Source organism: Embiotoca jacksoni, unplaced genomic scaffold (assembly GCF_022577435.1).
Source record: "Embiotoca jacksoni isolate LCO1_2020_lvr unplaced genomic scaffold, fEmbJac1.0.p SCAF_7, whole genome shotgun sequence".
Lineage (NCBI taxonomy): Eukaryota > Metazoa > Chordata > Actinopteri > Embiotocidae > Embiotoca > Embiotoca jacksoni.
In genome coordinates, this window is record NW_027185425.1 from 14,294,867 (window position 1) to 14,319,615 (window position 24,749).

The window sequence follows — 24,749 nt, forward strand, 5'->3', positions numbered from 1 at the left end:
GTTTCAGATCATCAAACAAATTTAAATATTAGTCAAAGATAACAGAAGTAAACACAAAATTCAGTTTTAAAATGAAGGTTTTTGTTATTAAGGGAGAAAAAAAAAAATCCAAACCCACATGGACCTGTGTGAAAAAGTGTTTGCCCCCTCCTGTTAAAATATAACTGTGGTTTATCACACCTGAGTTCAATTTCTCTAGCCACACCCAGGCCTGATTACTGCCACACCTGTTCTCAATCAAGAAATCACTTAAATAGGACCTGCCTGACAAAGTGAAGTCGACCAAAAGATCTTCAAAAGCTAGACATCATGCCGAGATCCAAAGAAATTCAGGAACAAATGAGAAAGAAAGTAATTGAGATCTATCAGTCTGGAAAAGGTTATAAAGCCTAAAGTTTCTAAAGCTTTGGGACTCCAGCGAACCACAGTGAGAGCCATTATCCACAAATGGAGAAAACATGGAACAGTGGTGAACCTTCCCAGGAGTGGCCGGCCGACCAAAATTACCCCAAGAGCGCAGCGACGACTCATCCGAGAGGTCACGAAAGACCCCACAACAACATCCAAAGAACTGCAGGCCTCACTTGCCTCAGTTAAGGTCAGTGTTCATGACTCCACCATAAGAAAGAGACTGGGCAAAAATGGCTGCATGGCAGAGTTCCAAGACGAAAACCACCGCTGAGCAAAAACAACATTAAGGCTCGTCTCATTTTTGCCAGAAAACATCTTGATGGTCCCCAAGACTTTTGGGGAAATACTCTGTGGACTGACGAGACAAAAGTTGAACTTTTTGGAAGGTGTGTGTCCCATTACATCTGGCGTAAAAGTAACACCGCATTTCAGAAAAAGAACATCATACCAACAGTAAAATATGGTGGTGGAAGTGTGATGGTCTGGGGCTGTTTTGCTGCTTCAGGACCTGGAAGACTTGCTGTGATAAATGGAACCATGAATTCTACCGTCTACCAAAAAATCCTGAAGGAGAACGTCCGGCCATCTGTTGGTGACCTCAAGCTGAAGCCAGCTTGGGTTCTGCAGCAGGACAATGATCCAAAACACACCAGCAAGTCCACCTCTGAATGGCTGAAGAAAAACAAAATGAAGACTTTGGAGTGGCCTAGTCAAAGTCCTGACCTGAATCCTATTGAGATGCTGTGGCATGACCTTAAAAAGGCGGTTGGTGCTGGAAAATCCTCCAATGTGGCTGAATTACAACAACTCTACAAAGATGAGTGGGCCAAAATTCCTCCACAGCTGTAAAATACTCATTGCAAGTTATCGCAAATGCTTGATTGCAGTTGTTGCTGCTCAGGGTGGCCCAACCAGTTATTAGGTTTAGAGGGCAAACACTTTTTCACACAGGGCCATGTGGGTTTGGATTTTTTTTCTCCCTTAATAATAAAAACCTTCATTTAAAAACTGCATTTTGTGTTTACTTGTGTTATCTTTGACTAATATTTAAATTTGTTTGATGATCTGAAACATTTAAGTGTGACAAACATGCAAAAAAATAAGAAATCAGGAACGGGGCAAACAGTTTTTCACACCACTGTATATGAAGGGTGGGTACATGAAGACAGTTTGTCTGACTGACATGACATGAAAGAATCAGGCCGTAAATACACTTCCTTGTTGTATTTATACACTAATCTATACTTAATATGACACTACTCTCAATAGTATTATCATTATTATAATCAGTCCCCTTATTATCAAAATATCAAAACATTTCAAAGATATTTCTAATAGTGTTATGTGCTTTTGCCAAAGTACCTTACACACACGCACATAAACACAAAACATAAACACAAAACACACACACACACACACACACACACACACACAACTATATCCAGTTGCATTCTTTTAACAAGTTATAACAATCTAAATCTGCTGCTAGAGTCTGGTTTTGAACATATTTATTTAGTGCCCAGAATTGATATTACACAGATTTTTTTTATGTCTAGATATATAGCCTATTAATGTTGGTATTTGTACCTGGTTGTGGCCATCAGAAAGTAAGAGAGACTGTACCTCTTAATATGTAGTTCTGGTAGTTCTGGTCAGCTTCTGCTCCAACCTTGATGAGACACGTCAGGCCTTCGGCCATCACAAACTCATGGACCAGGTCTTTGTCATCCTGAAGTAAATCAGGGGAACAAAGTAAAACAACAGAATAAGTTCACAGTCATAAAAGCTGGCAGTATACAAACATAATCAAATAAAATCCTGCCTAAAACTGATCATTTTATCTAAACTTTATCAGCAAATTGCATTCCCTTTTGCCACCACATGATGTCAGTAATGTGCAGGATTAGAATAAAAGTTGATCAACTTTATGATGAACACACTTTTGGGATAATGCTGCCTTTAGAGGTACTGGGTCAGACTTCAGAAATCTTCTGTGAGCCAAATTGAAAATAAGCATTGAATCTGGGAGAAACTCATATCATTGGTTCTGTAGCTGCTACAACTTTTTGTTAAAAGGGCCAATTTTTTCGTCACAGTAACACTTGAAAGCGGTACTAGTTTAAACAATTTAAAATTTCTCACATACTTAAGCGATGTGCTTTTATAACTGAGGGCTTTGTGTGTGTTGGCTTTTGTGTTTGTTGGTTTTTGAAGTGGCTGACCCCTCTCATCCTAAAATAAAAGATTCACACACAAACACAAACGCAAACACCCACACACACATACAAAGACAGTGAGAGGGAGAGAAATGCCACGTTGATGGAGATCCCTGTCATCACAGAAGCGCACAGTGGCCGCAATCCTGCAACAACAAACTGACAGTAATTGCATATGAAATATGCCTGTGTGTGTGTGTGTGTGTGTGTGTGTGTGTGTGTGTGTGTGTGTGTGTGTGTGTGTGTTACCTGAAAGATTTGCTTTAGAGAGAACAGGGCTCGTCTCAAGTCACGTCCATTGGAGTTATACAGTCTTTCTGCAGAGAGAAAAGACATACAAATGGATATAGTTAAACAAACAGCTCCAGGGCAACGCTTTAAAAAAAAAAACAACAACCATAAAAATAATGTTTCCACCGAACACGAGGAGAGCTCTCTGGACACAATCTTGATGCCTTGTATATTTCCCTGCACACCTTTCATCTCCCACCAGTGTTCGTATTTTTCATTCCGATGAGCGGATCAATAAAAAGTTGTTGGTAAAATGAGTCTCAGCTGTGCAAACGTTGCACAACAGTTTGAGATGTGAGAGAAGCGCTGCGGGATGATGGAACCAATCACAGCACGCGGCGCTAATCACCTGAGGCGGGCGCTTCATCACACTTTCACCGCATCCTCACCACAGAGCAACACGTGCATGATCTCTGTCTCTCTCACACACACACACACACACACACACACACACACACACACACACACACACACACACACACACACACACACACACACACACACACACACACACACACAGTGGTGATTAGAGCTGTATTGGAATGTTAATGAGCTGCTGACCCGGCTTCAACGTTGAGGTATTCAGGTCGCGACACAGAACCAAAGGCTGCAAGCTCGTACACTTATCACCTTATTATTTCTAACCATAAATAACACATACACATTTATTAATACAATCCCGAAGGGCCGTAACATGTTGATATTGCAATAATTTTTTTAAATAACTTCTTATCTTCTTTAAAATAACAATAACAATATTTCTACTATATTCTTATATTTCTATATTTTGATGTGGATTTTTGTGAAATTTTTTCTTGTTCAATAAATGCATTACTTATATCCTACAAATTCTGCTTTCCTCTTTCTTATCAGGTGTTTTTACATCTCTTTGGACTATATATTTAGATGTCTGTATATGTATTTACGTATATAAACATGTTACAAATATTACTTTAAAAACCAGTGAAGTTGGACTTTTTACAATATTTTTTGTTATAAAGATGCTGATTCTACTGACAATTTGAGGCTGCGCTTGATGCTTTTGGTATTCAGCCCTCTTTAATATTTGTATTTCAATATTATACAGTACCACCATAAAGACCAGACAACAGAAATCATTTTCCTAAGTGCTCTGCGTTAAGCTCAAAGTCTGCTCATGTGGGTATCCGTGCTTTCCGTTTGAACAGTCGTGCGTTGGACTGCGTGTCAGCGGGGGGTTCGGGAACCTGTGTGTTTAAATCCTGAGTTTGCGTGTTGATGACAAATCCTTCGGTCCCTCGGGAGGCGGGAGGGTGGGGGTTGGTGAACAAGGGCATGGATGTATGGGCTGGTAAGGACACGGGCTAGCCTGGCAACGGAGCCCTCCGGTCTGCCCTGCTGTCTGCCGCTCAGTGGTAACGGTTGCTATGCTAGGCGAGGCTAACCCAAAGCCAGGGTCAAACTCATTATCATTCCGCACACAGACGAAGAATTACAGGCCTGTCTGTCTGTCTCTCCATCTGCAGGACCGTTTCACTGAGATCAGCAGTGGCATTCATGAAATACATCTGTGATAGTCTACAGGGCAGATAATCAAATCATGGAAGGTCATCAAATCCTCCAAATGATCTGTGCTGTAAGGCACACAACAATGCATGTGTGGGAAACCCAACCAAAAAAGTAAATATGTTGGAAAGGAAAGAAAGCAAAAGAAATCATGTACAAAATGTGGCTCAGCTGTAACTCTTCTTCAGTCTGGTCTGATTTCCTGCTTGTCGTTTATCCAGGCTTCCCTGGAAATCAAGTGGCCACTTAATGATGTACAAAACACTCGAGTATCACGGTTCATTCAGACGATCACGTGTCGGGGGTGGCGTTCTTCATCAGGCCATGAGTGGCGGCCGTCAGGGTAACCTTTACCAACCGTCTGCTGTGCATCAGCAGCACGTCAGCGCCAGTGATAAAGCTCGTTCACTCTAGTGGAGGCAGGAGTGAGGTCATTTAGCTTTAGCTAAATTGTTTTTTCAGAGGTGCAGGTGAAACAGCCTCATACTACAAACTTATTACAGCAAACTGTCGACATAATTACACTTCGAGTCCAGAGTAAATAAAATCTGACATGCTAAATAATCAATAAACCATTTTCCTATTGGCACAAAGGGCTCCAGCTGTCTTAACACTGCTGGAATGAGCTGGAACTAATTCAAGCATAAATCGCTCTCACCTTCAACCACCTTGGGCAAACAACACTGCTTCAACAGAAGACAACACCTCTTATTTAGATGCCCTGCACAAGTTAGGCAGAGAGGTCGGCAGATGAGGGAAAAAGTGAAGAGGAAGAGGAGTAGCCGGTCCACGTGTCTGTTACTGGTCATTCTCCTATTTTCCTGGCTCTGGGTTTTATTATTGTCACAAGAAAAGCTCAAGCGCTCGCTGTGATGTGTCATTGTGGCTTGTGTGAGTGTGCCCATGTGTAAGTCCAATGCCTGTGTTTGCTGAGTGCAGACAGACAGATGAAGGAAAGTCAGAAAGGCCCGTTTCATTTATAGGTTCGCTCTGAGTTTTACAATTTTGTTTTGGAGGACTTGCAGTTCTTGTCAACGCTGTTTTTGCCCTGACCTCACATGCATTGCAATATGTCAGCATTAATGAGTCATTAAGTCCCATATTCCGTCCTAAAATCTGAAGAGAGCGAGAGGAAAGTCGGCCAGCAGAAGGAGGTATTTCCACTTGTTTTCGATGTAGTCACTTCTGTTTGTAATTTTCTGTTTGCTTTTAATAAGGTAGAGACAAAACGCTTTGTTCAGCAGGCCCCTAATGATGTCAAGCAACACACGAAACTCTCCACCGAGTATAAACTGCATTGCTTAGGAACCTCTCAGTGTGCAGGGCTATCACTGTGAAGAGAGCTTTTCAATGGAGCAGGGTGCCTACATTTTGGAGGAAGAACACCGGAGGTTGAGAAACAGGGGTTGGGACCAGAGGGTTGTCGGATCAATTCCTTTGGCCAAAAAAGACAAACATCCAAGGCTGAAGTGTTCTTGAGAAAGGCACCTCACATGCTCCCGGCAGCTGTCTACTGTTTCTGGAGTATAACCTGTATTTTCCACCAGACAAAGCTCTCATGCGTGCGCTGCTGTTTTGTTCCAACCTCTGCACGGCTTCATACCCCACCGGGAGAATTTCAGAGGTGAAGCATTTTGTCTGCCTGTTTTGGTCATTTTTCCTTGATTGTTGAGCGGTTTCTATTGTATTGTAGGATCGGGAGTCTGCACAGGGTGTTTTATTTTGAAAGTTGACCAGATGCTCTACACTTTCGTGTTTCTGACTTCCTGCCCTGCCGATCTGCTCTGTGGAAATTGTCTTAAGTGCGTTCATTACTAATGAAAAAATAAAAATAAAGAATCTGTGTAACTCCTTCTTTTTCTTCTTGACACTGGAGTCAAGTTAGAGGCTTGTTTTACAATATACAATTTATGACATCCTAAAAAACACAATTAAACACCAAACAGGTATAAAAAAAAGATATATCTGTTGTGTATCATCCACAATTCTTCTGTTTATCATTCAATTCATGTTTAGAATTCCACACAAAAGGCTCAATAATAATTGAAATTTAAACTGCAAGCAGTGATATGCGGGCCCTCGCACGGTTTTAATTTTTTTCTCGATCTCATTCCTTATTCTTCTTTAAAAAAAAATTGCCTTTTTTTGGCGGCTTTAACATCTTTAGAAACTCATGAAAGCTGGTGCCTGACGCAAGTTTCTTGAGGTTTGGAGCATCGTTTGACCTTAAACATCAACTTCCTGTGTCACGGCGAAACATCAAACTTAGCTGCATACTCTATACTCTATTCTCTATACTCTATACTCTATACTCTATTATCTATACTCTATACTCTATACTCTATACTCTATTCTCTATACTCTATACTCTATTCTCTATTCTCTGTACTCTATTCTCTATACTCTATTCTCTATACTCTATTCTCTATACTCTATACTCTATTATCTATACTCTATACTCTATTATCTATACTCTATACTCTATTCTCTATTCTCTGTACTCTATTCTCTATACTCTATACTCTATTCTCTATACTCTATACTCTATTATCTATACTCTATACTCTATTCTCTATTCTCTGTACTCTATTCTCTATACTCTATACTCTATTATCTATACTCTATACTCTATTATCTATACTCTATACTCTATTCTCTATACTCTATAATCTATACTCTACAATCTATACTATATTCTCTATCCAAAAATGAATTTTGTGTCACTTTTTTTGGACGACATGCTATATTATTATCTTTTTTTTAAAAAAATATTTCGGACGACATAATATGACTTTTTTGTTTTGTTTTTATCATATTTTGGACAACATACTTTTGATATTTTGGATGACTTTTTTTATGAACTGACATGCATGCCTAAAGTTACTTGTGAGAGCAACAAGTGCACAATGAAAAAATTTTTTTCTTTTGGACTATTTTTTTGTTTGAGTTTTGTATTGTTGTTGACCTTTGGTTTGGTATTAGTATGACTGCATGTACAAACCCATACCTTTGTGGCTTACCCTTAGAGGGATTCGCTCTCCGTGAACTGTGTGGCTTATTAAGGGGACTCCCCCTCCGTAAACCATGAACCATGTGTGATACCTGAGCGGGGCTCAAACCCGTGTCTTCATGAAGTCTTTTCCAGCTTGGAGTTGGGGTCGGCGCCATAGACCTCTGGACTATCTTCGGCAATGGAGAAAGAGATTTGGCAGGAGACCGCGTTTCACGGAGTTCACTCAGAGTTTCCAGAGACTCAACTGACAGTCTGGTTAACTCAACAGGTAAAAGATTCTACTTCACCAAGGTTGTTATTAATGCGGCAATTTTGGTCGCATTTGAATGAATATTTATGGAGTTGTAGGTTGCAGTGAGACAAAGATTTGTCACAATGCTGTTAAGCTCCTGGGAAGATTGGTGGTGTAGTGGTTAGCACCGCTGCCCCTCAACTAGAAGGTTTGGGGTTCAGTTCCCTGCTTTGTCAAGACTTATAAAAAAAAATCATAAGTCAGTTTTGACTTTGTAAATGCCGGTCATTTTTTGAACATGCCATAGCATGACTTTTGGGTCACTTTTTGTGACAAAATGTTCAAAATGGCGAACTTCCTGTTGAGTTGACGTAATGGTGCAATGTAACTTTTTTGTACATCTCGGTGTGATACACATGTTCACCGAATTTTGTGTATGTTGGTAAATGTAGCCACCGGGGCATCTGTTTAGGGGGCGCTCGCGAGCCATTTGGCCACGACTCCACTAAAATACGATTTTTTTTTTGCCGGTAGAGAAGGGTGTACCAACTTTCATGAGTTTTTGAGTATGATAAAGCCGCCAAAAATGCAGCTGTTTACGGAGAATCATAATAATCGCTTGGATAACAATAGGGCTTTCGCACCATCGGTGCTCGGGCCCTAATAACTATGTGCTAATGCCCATTTGTGCACCGTCCCACGTGTGCATGTGGGAGTGTCCTCTGCAGTGAAACAGGGATTCCCCCGGTGGCCATCAGACGCTCTGTTGTTCAGGAGTGGTCAAATCCCTCCATCTCTTCCTGCCATAATGAGATTAGTGCTGTGACCCTTCAGCTTTGACTAATCCCTCAACAGTTACTGCACCATCTACACATCTCCAAACAGAAAAACACACAGGCCAACTCAGGCTACACTCGGCTTAAACCGCCGCAGTTACACTCAGAACAGCACTGAGTTTTGATGCACTTGTGGCACCAAAATCAGACAGTTCCCAAGTGACTAGAGTCTAATTCTGCTTAGCTGGCCTTAACAAAGGGTGTCAACAATCTACTACTACTACTACAGTATGCCTAATCCTCAGACTTAACAATAGGCAGCCAGCTCAGCAGATGTTTCTTAAATGCGACCTAGTTAATTGTGCAGGCTGACAAGACAGAAATAAAGACAATCTTAAGAATCTGTTTGGTATTCACGATATGAGCATTTCAATGTCATTTATGAGCGTTAACTCTATTGGTGACTCACGGTTGTAGTTTTCCAGCCCACAACACTCACCACTCTCGTGGCATTGTTTTTAACACAGCAAGCAGATTTGTTTTAGTTCAAAAGCTCTAAAATCGCACTGCGCTATCGGCCCAGCACCAAAACAATAAACGGAAAAAGTTAGCGACTAGTTAGTGAACATTACAGTTTTGTAGCAGCTACAGAAGCAGATATTCTCCTCAGGAAGTGGTCAACAGCTGAAAGCAGACAGAATATTGGGCATATGTTCATCAGGCAGTGAGAGACACAACTGCAAAACAATATTGACATATTGTTCCTGTCTGCTGGATGCAATGTATGCTAACTAAATATGTCAGTGTTGTCCTCACAGCTTGTTTCCGCTGGTCAGAAATCGGGTATTATCGGATTAAAAGAAATGTGCAGCTGACACACAAACAAATGTAGACGTGCTGTGTTCCAACGGACATACTTGTTCACTGACATTCTTCCTTTTGAGTACAGAAGTGCTTTTACACTGTCGAATAAACAGCAAAATTGCTGCACTACACAAGAGTCCTAACATGGAAGAGCAGTATTTGTTAGTGCACTAAGGGAATTATGTCATTTAGAAACACAGCAATGAATTCATCACAGAAATGCATATCAAAGTTGTTCAGCTCTGCAATTATAGATTTTTAGATAGAGCTTAATCACCTCTCCAAGACACTACGTCCATTTTTCATAAATTTGATGGGTAAACCTCCACAAATATTTTCAAAACTTGACATCACAGATCAAAACATTCCTATTTTGTTTTTTTTTACCCAAGAAATAGAACAATGTGCTTCATAATTTCCTGCTTCTAATCCTTTTACAGTCATGGATGTTGAGCATAATTAAGAATTGACTTTACCATGGGATATTTACAGATAAGCACGCACTGAGGACAACCAAGGGTCATATTTTTCAGGATGGTACGACTGTCTGTTGGTCAGGAAAGGAGAGGGGTGGATCACAGCTGGTACAGAGCTGCATTTAAGCCCACTTATAACCGCTGACTCATGTTTCTGGAGGATTTCATTGCACCCCTTAAAAAAAAAAAAAAAAACCCACGCGGCTGTCTGGGCCAATCAGTCAGCTGGCTTTCAAACTGGGTCTTCAGTGGGATCTCAAATGAACAAGTGAGAGGAGGATGAGGTGTAACGGCACGCTGGAGAGCTTCATTTAATCCCAGGAAGTCTTTCCTTCTCTGCGCTGGTATCGTGCTAAATATAGGGGTGTTGGGTTTCAAGCATACTGTAACAACCCCAGATACTGAGTTCAATCTCTGTTCAGGTCAAGCAGTGCACCGTGTGTCTGTGCTGCCTGGTCGACTTTACATTGAGTCAAGGATGGTCAGTTCTGCTCCAAAGCCGTGGAACAAACAACCTGCAGATCTCAGGGAAGCTGCTCAGTAAAACCTTTTAAATAAGGCTTAAAACATATCTCTTTACTTCATCCTTTAACAAGCTACTCCTGAAGCTCTCCTGCACTTGCCCGCACTTTGCACTTCCGGGCCTTAAAATGCATATTGCTTTATTCTATATTATTAATGTTTTTTCTTATGTTTAATTTTATGCATTTTATTTATTTTCTATATTTAAAACATTAACAAACATTGTAATTAACAAATAGACTAAATTTAACTTTATTCAATAAGTAATTAGTTTTTTGTTTTTTTTATATCTTAAATGACACCACAAGCAGTTTCCTTTCACAATCCAAGACTAAAGGCAGTTGCTGTACGAGAGTGAAAATATAACTCTTAACACCGCTTTTTGTTCCTGCAAGCTTCTCAGCATTTTGTGTCAGTGCACATGTGCAAAGGCATATCTGGGTGGTAGATCCTGCATGTATGCACACATCTGTGGAGTGGCATAAAATAATAAATACTCCATCAATCTGCCACAAATTGATATTTGGACAATAATGCATGATTTCATTCTCATGTCGAGTGAAGTGAAAAGGAAAAGTTGGCAGGCAGCAAAGGTCAGACTGCAGAGGACAACTTGGTTATTTTGCGACTGTCTATTTTTTCTCTGTTGGTCTTGGCCCACACTGGAGGCTGCTGATGGTATGAATGACGATCGAGGCTCCGTGAGCTCCGAGTGTGTGTGTGTGTGTGTGTGTGTGTGTGTGTGTGTGTGTGTGTGTGTGTGTGTGTGTGTGTGTGTGTGTGAGAGAGAGAGAGAGAGAGAGAGAGTGAGACCTCCAAAGGTTGGGAAAGAAAAGCGACGAACCGCGACAGTGACGACGGCTCAACGGTAACAAAAACATCAACAGGCAGACACAACGAGAGAGGACGCGACGCAGAAGCACCGTGGATGGAAACACTTGTGAGTAAATGAAAACAAACTCATTTGGTTCCCATAAATCCACCTTGGAGAAAACAAATGGCGGCTGTATTTTATAGTTAACACAGTGCAAACAAGGCAGGATCTTATACGTGCACTGTCTCCGGACCGCAACCTTGAACTGTGATGAAGGACATCAGCTGTGAAAGAAGCTGAAAAAGCAGATGTCTTCAGGAAGGAAACCTACTGTCCCATAAACACATGCAAACATATAAAAATACACACATACACACACACACACACTGCAAGACCAGACTGTGCCCTTCACATGCCCCTGGCGCCTCTGAATTAGTCCAAAATATTCTCGCACATAAATAGTTACTCGCAACACAAACACAAATACACCCAGCTCTTCTAATAGACAAGACGGAGCCTAGCACGCAGCAACAAAATGGCTCTATATTTACTAACACAGACCCACAGGCACACGGACAACTCATTAATACTCATTATAGACACCAACATTTAATTTCCTCGTAGTTCATCTTCTCCATTTGACAGTGCACCTGTTGTTAAAAGGCCGAACTCTGCTTTCTATAAACACCTTTCTGTTTGCTGTTTAACACTAAATTCAACTTTTGCCCGGATGTTGCATGCAGCTGATTTTTTTCTTTTTGCAGCCAGACACAAAAGCTGCTTGTGGGAAATATTGCGGTGTTCGATCCCACATAGAAATGTGCACATGTGAAACAAGTGCCCAGTGTTTTCCCTCTCTCTCTTCCCCCCACCTCCTTTTGCATTCATTCTCTCTCTCTCTCTCTCTCTCTCTCACTGCTGGTGTCATTGTTATTGAGCGACCCGCTGAGCATGTGCAAGGACAGTGTGTGTCAGACGTAGGACTGAAAACATGGCAGACCAGCACATGTTCGCTGATGATTATATAGTGCTAAGCTGAAAACCCAATTTATCATTTAAAGGTGTTTTAAACGTCTAACTACTCTTTTATTGGCTTTGAAAATGCACTCCGTCAGAGTTCTTGAAAACAGCCACACAAATAGACTGTCTGGACTGAGTCTATAGAAAACAATACGTGGACAAAGACAGACATGAAAGAGAGTGAGAAAGACAAACACAGTATAAAAAAACCGAGGTTGAAACCAGAGCGGGACTACCAGCAGGCAGAGCGAGCAAACAGAGGATACGGGAGGATATGTGCTGCTTCATGGGTGGATTAGGTGACTAAAATCTTGCTGTGACTCATAGCACACTTGCCTGTTACTAAACTCCTCCCCTCTGTTTACGCACATTGTGTGTCCCTAACAGCCGACAGAAGAGACCATATCAGACCTTCTATGTACTTTCTGAAATAATTTTGTCTCTGTTTGTTTTGGCCAAGAGCTTGTGTGTACAGTATTGTGTGATAGAGAGAGTTTGTGTTGATCCAAAACAAGCTCTGGGAATCTAACCTACGGAAAACGACTGAATACTACTGAAAGCGTGTTATGGACTGATATTGAGACAGACAATTTATTCTCTATATTAAGCCAAAGAAGAAACAAAAACAGCCTTGGCATTACTTTTCTCTGCCTTCACTCTCCTCACCTGTAAGTCAGCAGACCGCCGAGCTGTGACGTAACATTCAAAGCAGCTTGGCCTGCTGCTTCTGCTGTCTGGCAGGTGCATTTCCTACTTGCTTTGTTTTTCCCTTGTGCTCTCCTTCCTAAGTGATTTACCATTTCCCTGGAAATCATCCTTCTCCCGGTCTCTCTCCACACATCCCCTAAACCCATCATCTCTCAAACCCCACGGCTGCAAAAGAGGCCAAGCCCGCAGATTCTCCAGTGTGTGTTCTGGATGTTTAGCTTGTGGTAATTGTAATGTTTTATAGCATTATGTAATAGTTTCAAAATGATTAAAACAGACCAGCCTGAGGTTTGTTCAGGCACACTCGGGTGCATATATGAACAAGCCCAGACATAACACTCAGAGTGAGTGGGTGTGCAGCCACGCACACACACATGTGCAGTGATATATTTCTTACTTTCTTCCAGTAAGCCCACTGAGGCTTGGGAGAGCAAACCCCAAACAGCAGTGAGTTGTGCCAAGGCGCAACAGTTGAGCCTCTCATGTTTGTCAGCATAACTGGAGCCCTGGGAAAACCCTGCCACATCCACGGAAAGCACAGCGCTGTAACATATGGACCGGACCCACCACACCAGTGACGGATCAATAGAGCGACAAAAGAGACGCACAGCTGAAAAGCACAACTGGATTACACAGCAAAACCATAAAAGCTATAAATAATCGCAGTTTTCCCGTATATTATGGAAATGTGCTGCCTAACAGCTGAGTTTTAAGCAGCGCAGCGGGTTTAGTTGTTATCAGCTGGCTTTCTGCAACAGAAAAGAAATAGCTTTGTTTAGAACAGTTGCTCTGCAATAGGGCTGGGTATTGCTCACAAATTTTGAATAAATACCAATATCTTGACTTCAATACCAGTACTTTTTGAATTACCAAAATTACATAAAATCCATTTTAGGAAGAAAAAAATTACATTTCACATTATAATATATATATATATTTTTTTTTTTTTTAAATCTAAAAATTTATACGTTTTTATGTATTTTTTTTTATAGGGGGAGAGAGTAACCCGGGTTGTTTTCTGTATCTGCAATTAACAAATGTCCCCGAAATGCCAATCGCTTGACACTACAATTTACAGATGTCTCATTAATTCCTCATAGGCCATTTGCAAATGCTAGCTTGTCGGCTACGCGTAGTGAAGCCTCTAGTTACTGCAGCATACACAATTCAGACGGGTGCGTGGCCAAAAATTAGCTTGAAAAGAGTGAAATAAGCTTTTCTAATGTAAGATTTCAGCTACATCAGATAAAACCGAGTGATTTTATCTACATGGACGGGCCGCCCAAGCTGAGGCCACGTACTGCTGTGGCTCACTGACACAATGAGATTTAGTCCTGTGTAAATGGAACATAAGATATGTGTTTTGAAATTTTCCGATGCCAGATACTACCGAACCAATTCAGTCTGTGCCGCAAAAGTACTGAAGTTTGGTACCAGGCCCTACCCTTCGGTTTCCCTGCCTGCAGATATACATGAAAATCCCAGTCAGAGATTAACTCCCAGGATGTAATACATCTGTCAGTCCACTAGAGGATGTCATGTCTGTCACGTTTAGCCTCACCGAGGCGTGAAAAGTACACGCATGTATGAACAGGTTCGAAGAAGGAGGTCATGTGACAAAGAGTGATAAAGCCAGAGTGGAGAAGAGGATGGTTGGAACAAACACATGACTTCCACCAGTGTTCGAGTCCATAAGTAAGCAAAAGATGGTGTGGATTTCTTTAAAGTAATGAAAGTAAGTTGTGCACATGATGGAAGGTATTAGGAATGGGTCGTGGTTTTCAAATATTCAAAGATAAAACAATCGAATAGTAAATGCAACTATCGTCCTTTCTTCTTTCCCTGCCTTCACCGGCGCCGGGTTGTAATACGTTAGTCCTGTCAGACGGTGGCGGTAAGGCACCCGGGATGGGGGGTTAATAGTTGATTAATAGTCGAATAGTCCAGTGATTATCATACAGTAAATGCCAATCCTTATGAGATATTTGGATAATTTCAGTGACGTACGTTGCGTTGATTACATAAAATGTCACATTTAACCCAAACCATGATCTTTTTTTAAAACTCGACACCGTACCTTCCAGTGGACTCATATGTATTACACATGATACCAGGTTGGTAAATTCAGCAATTCCAGAGGTTCCAGTTAAAGAAATGTACGCAGTATAATCTACAACTGCATTGTAAAAAAGTCCAGTCTGTTATTTACAGTTTGAGACAATAAAAAAAAAAAAGCATAACGGGAAAAGAGAGCAGCTACAGGATAGAAGCATGTTACGATCTCTTCTGCAGCAGTTGCTGCCGTAAAGTTCTTCCAGCACTTCTGCACCTCCTTCCCTGATGCCTCATCGGCTCCATCTCTCCATCTCCCACAGCAGTCACTAAAGCATGACTCATGTGGGCGCTCCTCAGGGTCTCAGCTGCTGGTGAGGGTAGAAGGGAAACTATTTGAGTTATTTTCTCAGTCCTTTTATTTCTCTATGAAACGCAGATAAAAAAGAGGGAAGGCTGTTTGGTGTTTTGAAGAATATACACACATTTGCATGGATGGTATCGTGGCTACGCACAGATAAAACAGACTGAGTGACAGGTTTAAACCTGTCAAACACCATGCAAACAATTCACAAGCACAGCAAAATATCCCTGTTGACTCAGAAGTCAGCAGAAGGATCACGAGGCCAAACTCTGAGCCCAAGCCACAGGTGAGAGTCACGAACAAAGAGTCCCGATGAAGCTGAGCTGGGTAAATATAGATGATCAGAGCATGCAGGCCAGCAGGGTTAAACAACAGGAGTGGCAGCTGTTTCAATAGAGATGCTGGGAAACATTAATGGGGGCAAATGGACAATGTAGAGTAAAGTACAACATGATGCCAGATTAAAAAGTAGTTCGGGCATGTTGGTAGCACACACATTAGAGGGCAGCAAGTCTGGAGTCTGACAACCGCACAGCCACAGATGTCCTACTACTCCACCGCCCCCGTCCCAGCTTACCCATTACCAAGTATTATCTCCCTGTCACACCCTGCCATTACCAGGCCTTATCTCCCGCAGCAGGGGGACACCGCCACAGTAAATTGCTGTTCGAACCAGCTGTACTCGTCTCTTTCTGCAGCATCTTAAAGCCAGACTGCTGTCACTGCCACTGCAGCCCCGTCAGCAAAGCCACGCTGAGCAGTGACTACTCCTCTCTCACTCGGGACCACCCTGTCAGTAAGCTCATATTTGCAAAGATTTTGATTTGCGTAACTCTCACTGATGCCATCAAATCCTCCAAATATCTCTTTACTGTGTTTAAATACAGTCACTATAAATCCTTGATGTTGCCTGCTGGCCTATTATCAATTTTTTTTAATTTTTTTTATCCAATGTAAGAAGGATAAAAACATAAAACTGGGACTGAAATGAGTGAAGTGGTGCGGCAACAGGCACGTTCGGGAAGCGGAGGATCCTGTGCTGGACGGGGAAGTTAAGGATAGACAAAGAAACGAGGCAGACAGACGCAACACAACCTTCGACTCCAAATTTTCGACAAGCTGCTAATTTGTTATGTAACAGCACAAGCAGGGAAAATCAAAGCAAGTCAAACCTCTCTCCACCTCACCCTCTGGCCCCCACCTCTCCTTTACAATACTGCAGGGGGTGATTAGAGACGGATAATTGGGGCGCAGAAATCCAAGAGTATAGAAGCCAAGTCTTTTTTTTTGGAAATGGGGGGCTAAATTCCAGAGCTCCGTGCCAAAGAGATTGAACGGGCTCCAAAACACATGCAAGGTCTTTTGTTCTGCACTCTGACTCTTTTGTTTCACCTGCTGTAGGACTCATTACAGAGAGCTTTACCTGTCAGATATCATACCCTTCTCTGTATTTGATCACTTGAATTATTGCACGTCCTTTCACTTCAGTAGAGGGGCTGGGAAATGAGGCCGCATGGGAAACAAAAGCTTTGGGAATATAAAAACACTCCGCTGAGTAACCTGCAGTTTAATCGCTATACAAATGACAAAATTACAGTTTACACTCAGACAGTGAAGCTTTATATGTGGTTTTATCTTTTACTGAACACATTCATGCTCCCAAGTGGATAAAAACGTTCCATTTTGGACACTTCACTATGGGTTCGTCTGTCAGCTTTCCACAAACATTTTTCATATTTCCGTTAAATATACAGATTGTGGCAATGCTCATTGATTATATAATTGTAATGTAGCGTATATGGGTTTGAGATAACAATCTGGGCCCCAAAGGCAAAGCTTATTTCCATCAACAAAAACAAGCTTAAAAACAAATCAAGTTTCAAAACTTATGACTTTGGCATCTTAAAGTTATTAACGATCCAACAAATCCAAATGATTCCTGCTTGCTAAGCTTGTCTTGACATCGTCAGTAACATGAGAATTTGAACATGATGGCGCTGCAGCTGATTCAGTTATTTCTCAAACTGAATGCTGCTTCATTTATCAGCAGGGTAACTATTATAACACGTCCTCGTACCGAAGCAACAGAACAGGTCCATTTCCAATGAGTCCCAAAAAGGCATATATATGAGTGTTTTCAGTCTACTCTATAAGACCAGCACATCCTGAAACCTAAATGACAGAATAGGTGAGACTTTCCATGAAAAAACCCAACCCCATAGATGTATTGTGCAACTAGCTGATTACGACTCAAAGTTACGTCTGCTTTGATACATTGATGCTTTGAAAATAGCTGCTATTTTACTGCTATTTTATTGCTTTTCTATTATTCTATTATTATCTTATTGCTTCTGTATGCTGCTGTAGCGAAAAATTTTCCCCTCGGGGATTAATAAAGTAACTGCCTACCTACGTTTTAAAGTTAAGTGACCTCTAGTGGCCATATAAATAACTACAATCTAGGTGAAGCCATTCAAATGACATCCTCCTTTGCTCTAGTCATAATTATGCCGGCCACTAGAGGTCGCAATAAATGTAAATATAGGGGCAGATAGAAATATTAGCAAACTAGCCATGTTACATACCAACACTGAAACATTCTGAATCACTGTTACAAGGCTGAGAGGGCAACAACTTTGTTTTTAGATGCTTTCCCTGTGATATTTTTATTTTTTTTCCCTTTTGGCAGTCATATTTTGTTTTTATTGCCTCAAAGTTTGACTCAGTCTTTCCAATCAGCATCAACAGGTACTACTGCCATTGGAGACAAATGCTGTTGTCCACTAGTCTGCAGGAGTGGGCTAATCCATTAGCATCTTTCAGGGAGGGGACAGAGGGACAGAATGGGGTTATCAAAAACAATTCATCCAACAGTAATAGCATATTTACTCAGATACATTTCAAAATAGCAATAAAAAACTAAAAACTAAATGTTATAATTCCAGTCTTTGTGAAAACCTTCCCCATGTTGGGGGCCTGTTAACTTAGTTCCACTGTTGCACTCACTATGACACGTCTAGACACACATTACACGGCTACATAAAAACAATGCACTAATTCACATCACACGATTATAATAATTGTTTTGGCACTTGAATACTGTGGGATGTAATGAGCAATGATGTCTCTGGGTGCCACTGATGCTGCTTGCTGTGTTATAGACTTCCAGTCGCTGCATCAAACTTTTGCTTAATGCAGTCTTAAGGAAAAAAAATCAAATAGCAGCACAACAAAAGGAAAAGTTCACATGTTTTACTGTAACTTTTATTTCTTTAACGTTACTCTCACATTTCGTTAGAAGAGGTTGGGCGCTGTGCTGCCTTCCTCACGTGTCTGTGCTGTCAACAATTTCTAAAGATAACACCTCCACTTCTCCCCCACCCCCTGAGCCACCTCTCTGCACCCATTAATCACGATCCACAACAACCTTACCGCAACAGAGACGGCTAAGATTAACCCTTAAACAAGAGCTTCTGAATGGCATTCTGATGGGACTGAGGTCAACGGAGAGAAGAGGTGCGAATCTGGCGGAAAAAAAGGGCACAAGAGTGGAAATTTGAGGACAAAATGAACGCGACACAAAGAGGTAGGGAGGAAATAGGCACGAAGATTCGACAACAGCTTGATAATAAAGCAGAGGACACCCAACGTGCATAAAAAAGAGATAAAACTTGATTTCCCGCTGGTGTTTGGGCGGTTAGTGTTGAGAAAGATCACTAAAGGGCGTTTCCAGTGCACACACATTACTTGGAGAGCAGCGCTTGCACCAGCAGTCAAAGTCGCTGCTTTGCTGACCATGTCAATGTGTTCTCCTGTTTCATAAACAACAGAAAAATTCATTAATTGACAAACGCTGTCTCAGCCTCACTCATGCACACAAACACACACACACAAACACACACACACACAAACACACACGCATCACAGAGCTTCTTTAATCCCACGTTGGCAAACCTGCAGGTAATTAGATCTTTCCGCAGCGGTGCCAAGAAATGCCCAGGAGAGCTGCGTTTCTCATGGTCATGCTCGTTTTTCTCACCCTCGCGGCCTTGAAAGTAGTTCAATGGATGACCGAAGGAGGTCGCAAACCCTAAGATCGCCGTAACATTTGACCTTAATACAATCTTTGCCAATCAAACCTGAAAGCTGAGGAAGGCAGTGAGATTAGGGAGAATCTGAGGAATTGATCCCTTCCTGCTTTTTAATCATGAAACATTACAGATATCCATATGCTTAATTTAAACAGATAACACACATTCCGACTACTTGTGAGTCACACTTTAATTCTGCAAGCCATCTGCACGCTTGAATGCGGAAGACTTTTCATTTAGTGGACCGCTACTGACCACCACTCAGGCGATTTGAAGGTCAAGGCCCCGAGGGATTAGAGGACATTAAATGAGTAGATGAGTGAACAGCTGAAGTGACACTCAGAGGGAGGGGGGGGGAGGGAGGGACAGCCGGTGGATATCTAAAGTGAATGGACCGCTCTGATTATAAGTCTGTTTAATGCAGCTGAATTGCACACTGCCACTTCAGAACATGAGCTACAGTGAAGATTCGGTTGTTGCCCAGCATCTGTGCCACGCTGAATGAAATCTGGATTGCGGTCAATAAAGTGAGCGAACTCTATCATCAAGCCTCGGGGCTGGTCAAAGCTTCACCCAGGCTCTTCAAAAGGGAAATGTATCACATGGTGATGATGCACTTTTTTGTTTAATAAGAAGCTGTTTTTCATATTACACTGAAAGGGACAAGCAAATATAGCCCAGCGCTGGTTTTCTCCAAACCATGGGAAGATTCCTCATCAGAGCTTGTGTGTACTACATGTGCATGGGCGGGAGAGAAAGATTTAGCTTCCACCACTCCATTCACCAGCGTGTTCTGTTGCGTGTGCATGTACAGTATATCCCCCGCATGTTTGCAGCAGGTGGCTGCAGACACGGGTCAGTTCTCATCCCCGTCACAGCAGAGCACATCTGGTTCAAACGCCCTCCCCGACCCTGGGACTTAAGAGAGTCCTCATTCTTGAGAAGAGATGAGCCATATGTCCATCATAATCTACTGGAGGTAGGAAATATGGAGCAGGTTTAGGGATCCTGTCCCTGAGATTTACTGCAAAATATCCCTTAACAAGTCATCTAATATCTATTAATGTGCTTTCATCGATTATTAAATGTATTAAAATCTGCAACTGGGCTGAGATCCTGTTGCAAATCAACTTCTTATTATTAATGAACTATTTGGGATGTTGTTTTTTTTATTGCACCCCTGTTATTTGAGTTATGTAAAATAAATACACCGTGACTATAATAACAGATGCTTTTTCTGTACGTGCACATTTCCTCTCTTTAACAACCTGAGCCCGACTCAGAGTGACCTTTCACCTCATCACGTTCCTCTCGACCAATCAAAGGCACTGAATCTGGGATCCAGATTTAGCACTGCTATCACTGGCATGGAGAATGTTGACCGTGTAGACAAGTCATGGAGGAGAGGAGTGAGACGCACACACACACACCCAGAGGAAGTATAGTATGAAAAAGTGAGGTGATTTTAATGAATATAACAACAGGGTTTTCTCTACATGTCTCGAGAGAAAAGATACTGAATTAGCCTGAATATAAGACAGGGTTATCTTAGACAATACATGTTTAACGCATTCATGTTTAATGTCTGTTGAACAGTTTCTACAGCGAGAGTTGAATCGCAGGTTCTTTGTAGCCTTAATGTTGCTTTCAAGTCCAACTATGTTCTGCTGCAGCAGAAGAGAAAATCCCCCCCAAAAAACATCAAATCACACAGTAAAGAATTATCAATGATGAGCTCAAAAAGACCATCTGGAAAATTCTGTCAGGGAAAATGACTCTACAGTAGCTCAGTCAGCTGGTGAGTGATTACACCCACTGAGAAAGAGGTCTGCTTACGGACGTCCGACCGAGCAGATAAGATGAGATAAGACTTTATTTATCCCACAGTGGGGAAATTTAGTAGTCACAGCAGCATAGAAACACAGTTAGGAAAAAGGTGCACACAATAAGAACAAATTACAAATACCGATACAATAAAAATAAGTTAGATACAAATATTTTTTTTAGAAAAAGTAAGACCAATGACTAAATACGCACGCACGCACACACGCACGCACGCACGCACACACACACACACACACACACACACACACACACACACACACACACACACATACGAATAAATAAATACAATTTGGGATGAGTAGCACCTGACACTAGTTGGGTTACATTAGTTGGGTTAAGCTGGAGTTGAAATTTGGGTGCGATATATGTTTATTGACAGGATGTTATTGGCTGAGGGACCAGTGACATACGAGGCCAACATGGATGATTTTCTAGTCTCTGTTTTCATTGTAAAACAAGTTATGGTAAATGGTCTGCATTAGAAAGAGATTTATCACCTTCGCGTTCTCAAAGGGCTTTACACTGCATCCCATTCACACGTGCACGCGCGCGCACACACACACACACACACACACACACTCACTCACTCACTCACTCACTCACTCACTCACTCACTGGCAGCAGAGCTGCGATGCAAAGGGCTCGCCTGCCATCAGGAGCAACTTGGGGTTCAGTGTCTTCAGCATGTGGACCAGAGGAAGCAGGGATCAAACCACGACACCATCTGAGCCACAGCCGCCCAAGTTACATCTTTATCCAACATGGTCATCAAATAGAGATAAAAACACGTAATTTATCCATAATATAGTTTTTAGATTTTAAAGTTTGTCTTCATGATTTGATAATGTGAGGAAAACATCAGTGTTTTCCCATCCACATCATCTTTTCCCTCTGTCAGTATGCCTTTTGCATCTCCTGCATTATGTTGCCGCCTGTTAGCTTGCTAAATTGCTAGCCTCTATGGCTTCTAGACGCCATCTACACCGACTTAACCACTTGAACACGCATACAACACGTCATACTTCCTGTGTCATAACCGCGAGCTCGAGTTTTAATTTGAAGGCAGCACAACACCATGATAAAAAAAAGTGTAACCTTGTGTATATCTCAGTGTTTTCTCCAAACTCTTAACGTGTTTTTGATTTTTTTTTTTTCCCCCCGCTATCTTCATTTTTGCCACCCTCGAACATTCAGTGAGACTCACACCTCCTTTCGCTTTGTCTTTTCTCCCTTCTCCTCTTCACCATCACGTTATCATCGATAACACATACGCACCTAAATCACTTCTCAGCCACTCCTCTCTCTCGGCATGTAAAAGCTCCCACCACACATTTAACACAACCGTTGACACGATGAAATAACTACGTTAAATTTAGAGAAATTTCACACGCCAATCAAATCTGCTTCTGGGTGGGAGGTCTGAGGTCTGACCTGCACCACGACAGCCATCTAAACGTGTGGTGCAACGTGCTCTCCGCCCTGCTGATGGGTCTGACAGCGCATGTCCAGGGAGAAACGTGTGTTAAACACATCCATGAACACGTCACGCATTACTCACCGATGCAGGCGTGTACACGGACAGTCAGCTGGGTCCGTAAAATAACACTGTGCTTCTTCCCTCTGGACCTGAGAGAGAGTGGAGCGACAAAGAAAGACACATCATTATTTTTAAATTAAAAATCTCATTACTGAAGACGATTTCATACTTACAGTCAAATGTAATTAACTTGTTTTACTTCTGCAATGAAGTGTAATGTTCTCTGCACGGTTTTGTTTGAAACATTTTTTGTACTTGTTTCAAGGAGGCAAAACATGAAGCAAGGATGTTTTTCTGTCCTACAAAACAGTTGGTATGATGGGAATGGTGCGCACAATCGTGCATTAATTTTGTACCCCTATACTGATACACATCACAGCCCCGAGGACAGACAGCAGACACATAACACTCATTCTGCACCTCCACATGCCACCGTGCCGATGAGCACACACTCGCACAACATCACATTTATGGGGTGAAAACACAGAGTAAACATCAAGGTAAAGCACGATGGCATTTTGAGGGCAACTCAAACTCTCTTTTCTATCCTGAGATGTTATCCTCCAGCTAATCAGTGATTTCAATCACTAACACACTGATATCATACTCCAGGAGCAGGGAAAGCACTGCTCTGATAGCCTACATGCTGGAGTATGCGTAACGTGCAGGAAGGAAAACAAACAAACAAGAGCGCAGCCGGCCTCTTATCCGTCTTTTAGGCTGCGTTATCAGCTTTGCTGGGAAATAGAGCAACATGTGAACACAGTCTGTTGCGATGCCGATAGAACAAACTCATTTATCATACTTTTTTGATAACCTATTGTGTGAGAATGAGAGTCAAAGTAACGGTTTCAAATGAAACTGAACTCACTCCCTCTGGATATCAAAATGGCAAACTTTCTTGATCTGCCTTTAAATTTGGAGCAACATTTATCATGTTGGTTTTTAAGTTTTAATTATTCTTTTTCTTCCTGGTGTGTATTCTATTTCACAAAATTTCATTTATTGATTTTTTAACACATTTTATTGTTGTAATTTGTAGTCCTGCATTTTCTGTCATCTGTATTTGTATTATTTTTACATGTTTTAAAATGTATTTGTATTGTTGTTAATTATTTTTAAATGTATTTATAATTTGTTTTTATTTAGTGTGTTGTTTTAAGGTGAAGCACTTTGGGCCGCATGCTGTCATGAAAGGTTGAGTTGTGAAAAACGTGCATACAACATCAAATTTATGTCTGTGTGGACAAGAAGGTGTTTAAGGTCAAACAATTCAAAACTACTCTTTGAATAACTTATATATATTCCTCAATATGGAGCTCAATACATTCCAGAGAAAAACGATATATTTTGAATGTTAGGAAGGCAGGTGACAATTGTTCAGAGGGAGATTAATCTACATCACAATCCACAGTTTTTTTTGTCTTCACTTTCTTTTTCAGTGGAAGCTGAGTGAGCCTCGGTGCCAGAGGACTTTGTTTACTGTCAACTGTGGTAAGCAGTGTCCTGCCACAGCTGGAATCACAACACATTCTTCATGTGTGGGAACTCAAATTCTGGGTGAAAATCACTTCACACCAATGTGCTCTTTATAAACTTCTAGATATTTTCAGTAAGAGGGAAGTTTCAGTTTAGTGCAAACCAGAAAGCGTAACCCTCACTTATATACGTATGCTATAAAAAATACCTCTATATCATGTGTGACCAGCAGATTTAATTGTCATGCATACAGTCAGGGCATTATTGTAAGATAAGGGAAATAAGCACAGCACAGCACCGCTGCAGCTGATGGATCTCGTCCAAATTCAAAGCTACGACTTTATTTGTTCCCGAGATGGTGTCAAGATATTACAGCAGCAGACAAAAACGAATTGACTTCAAAGCAGAAATAAAAGACGTGCTGTGAGGCCGAGATGTTGAGTCTAATTATAGTTTATTCTTTTTTGACACTATATAAATAGTCTTTCTCCAA

General features: G+C 41.4%; 1 protein-coding gene across 4 annotated transcripts in view; it reads right to left on the reverse strand.

The window, feature by feature from the left end:
- fhod3a (formin homology 2 domain containing 3a) overlaps positions 1-24,749 on the reverse strand; it is a 60,039-nt gene that overhangs the window by 27,448 nt on the left and 7,842 nt on the right. For all 4 annotated transcript variants that reach the window (XM_069175883.1, XM_069175882.1, XM_069175881.1 and 1 more), the window contains exons 3-5: positions 22,799-22,866; positions 2,877-2,944; positions 2,035-2,140 (exon numbers count right to left, since the gene is read on the reverse strand). In XM_069175883.1, coding sequence (XP_069031984.1) covers positions 2,035-2,140; positions 2,877-2,944; positions 22,799-22,866 — 242 coding nt within the window. The remainder of the gene's footprint in view (positions 1-2,034; positions 2,141-2,876; positions 2,945-22,798; positions 22,867-24,749) is intronic.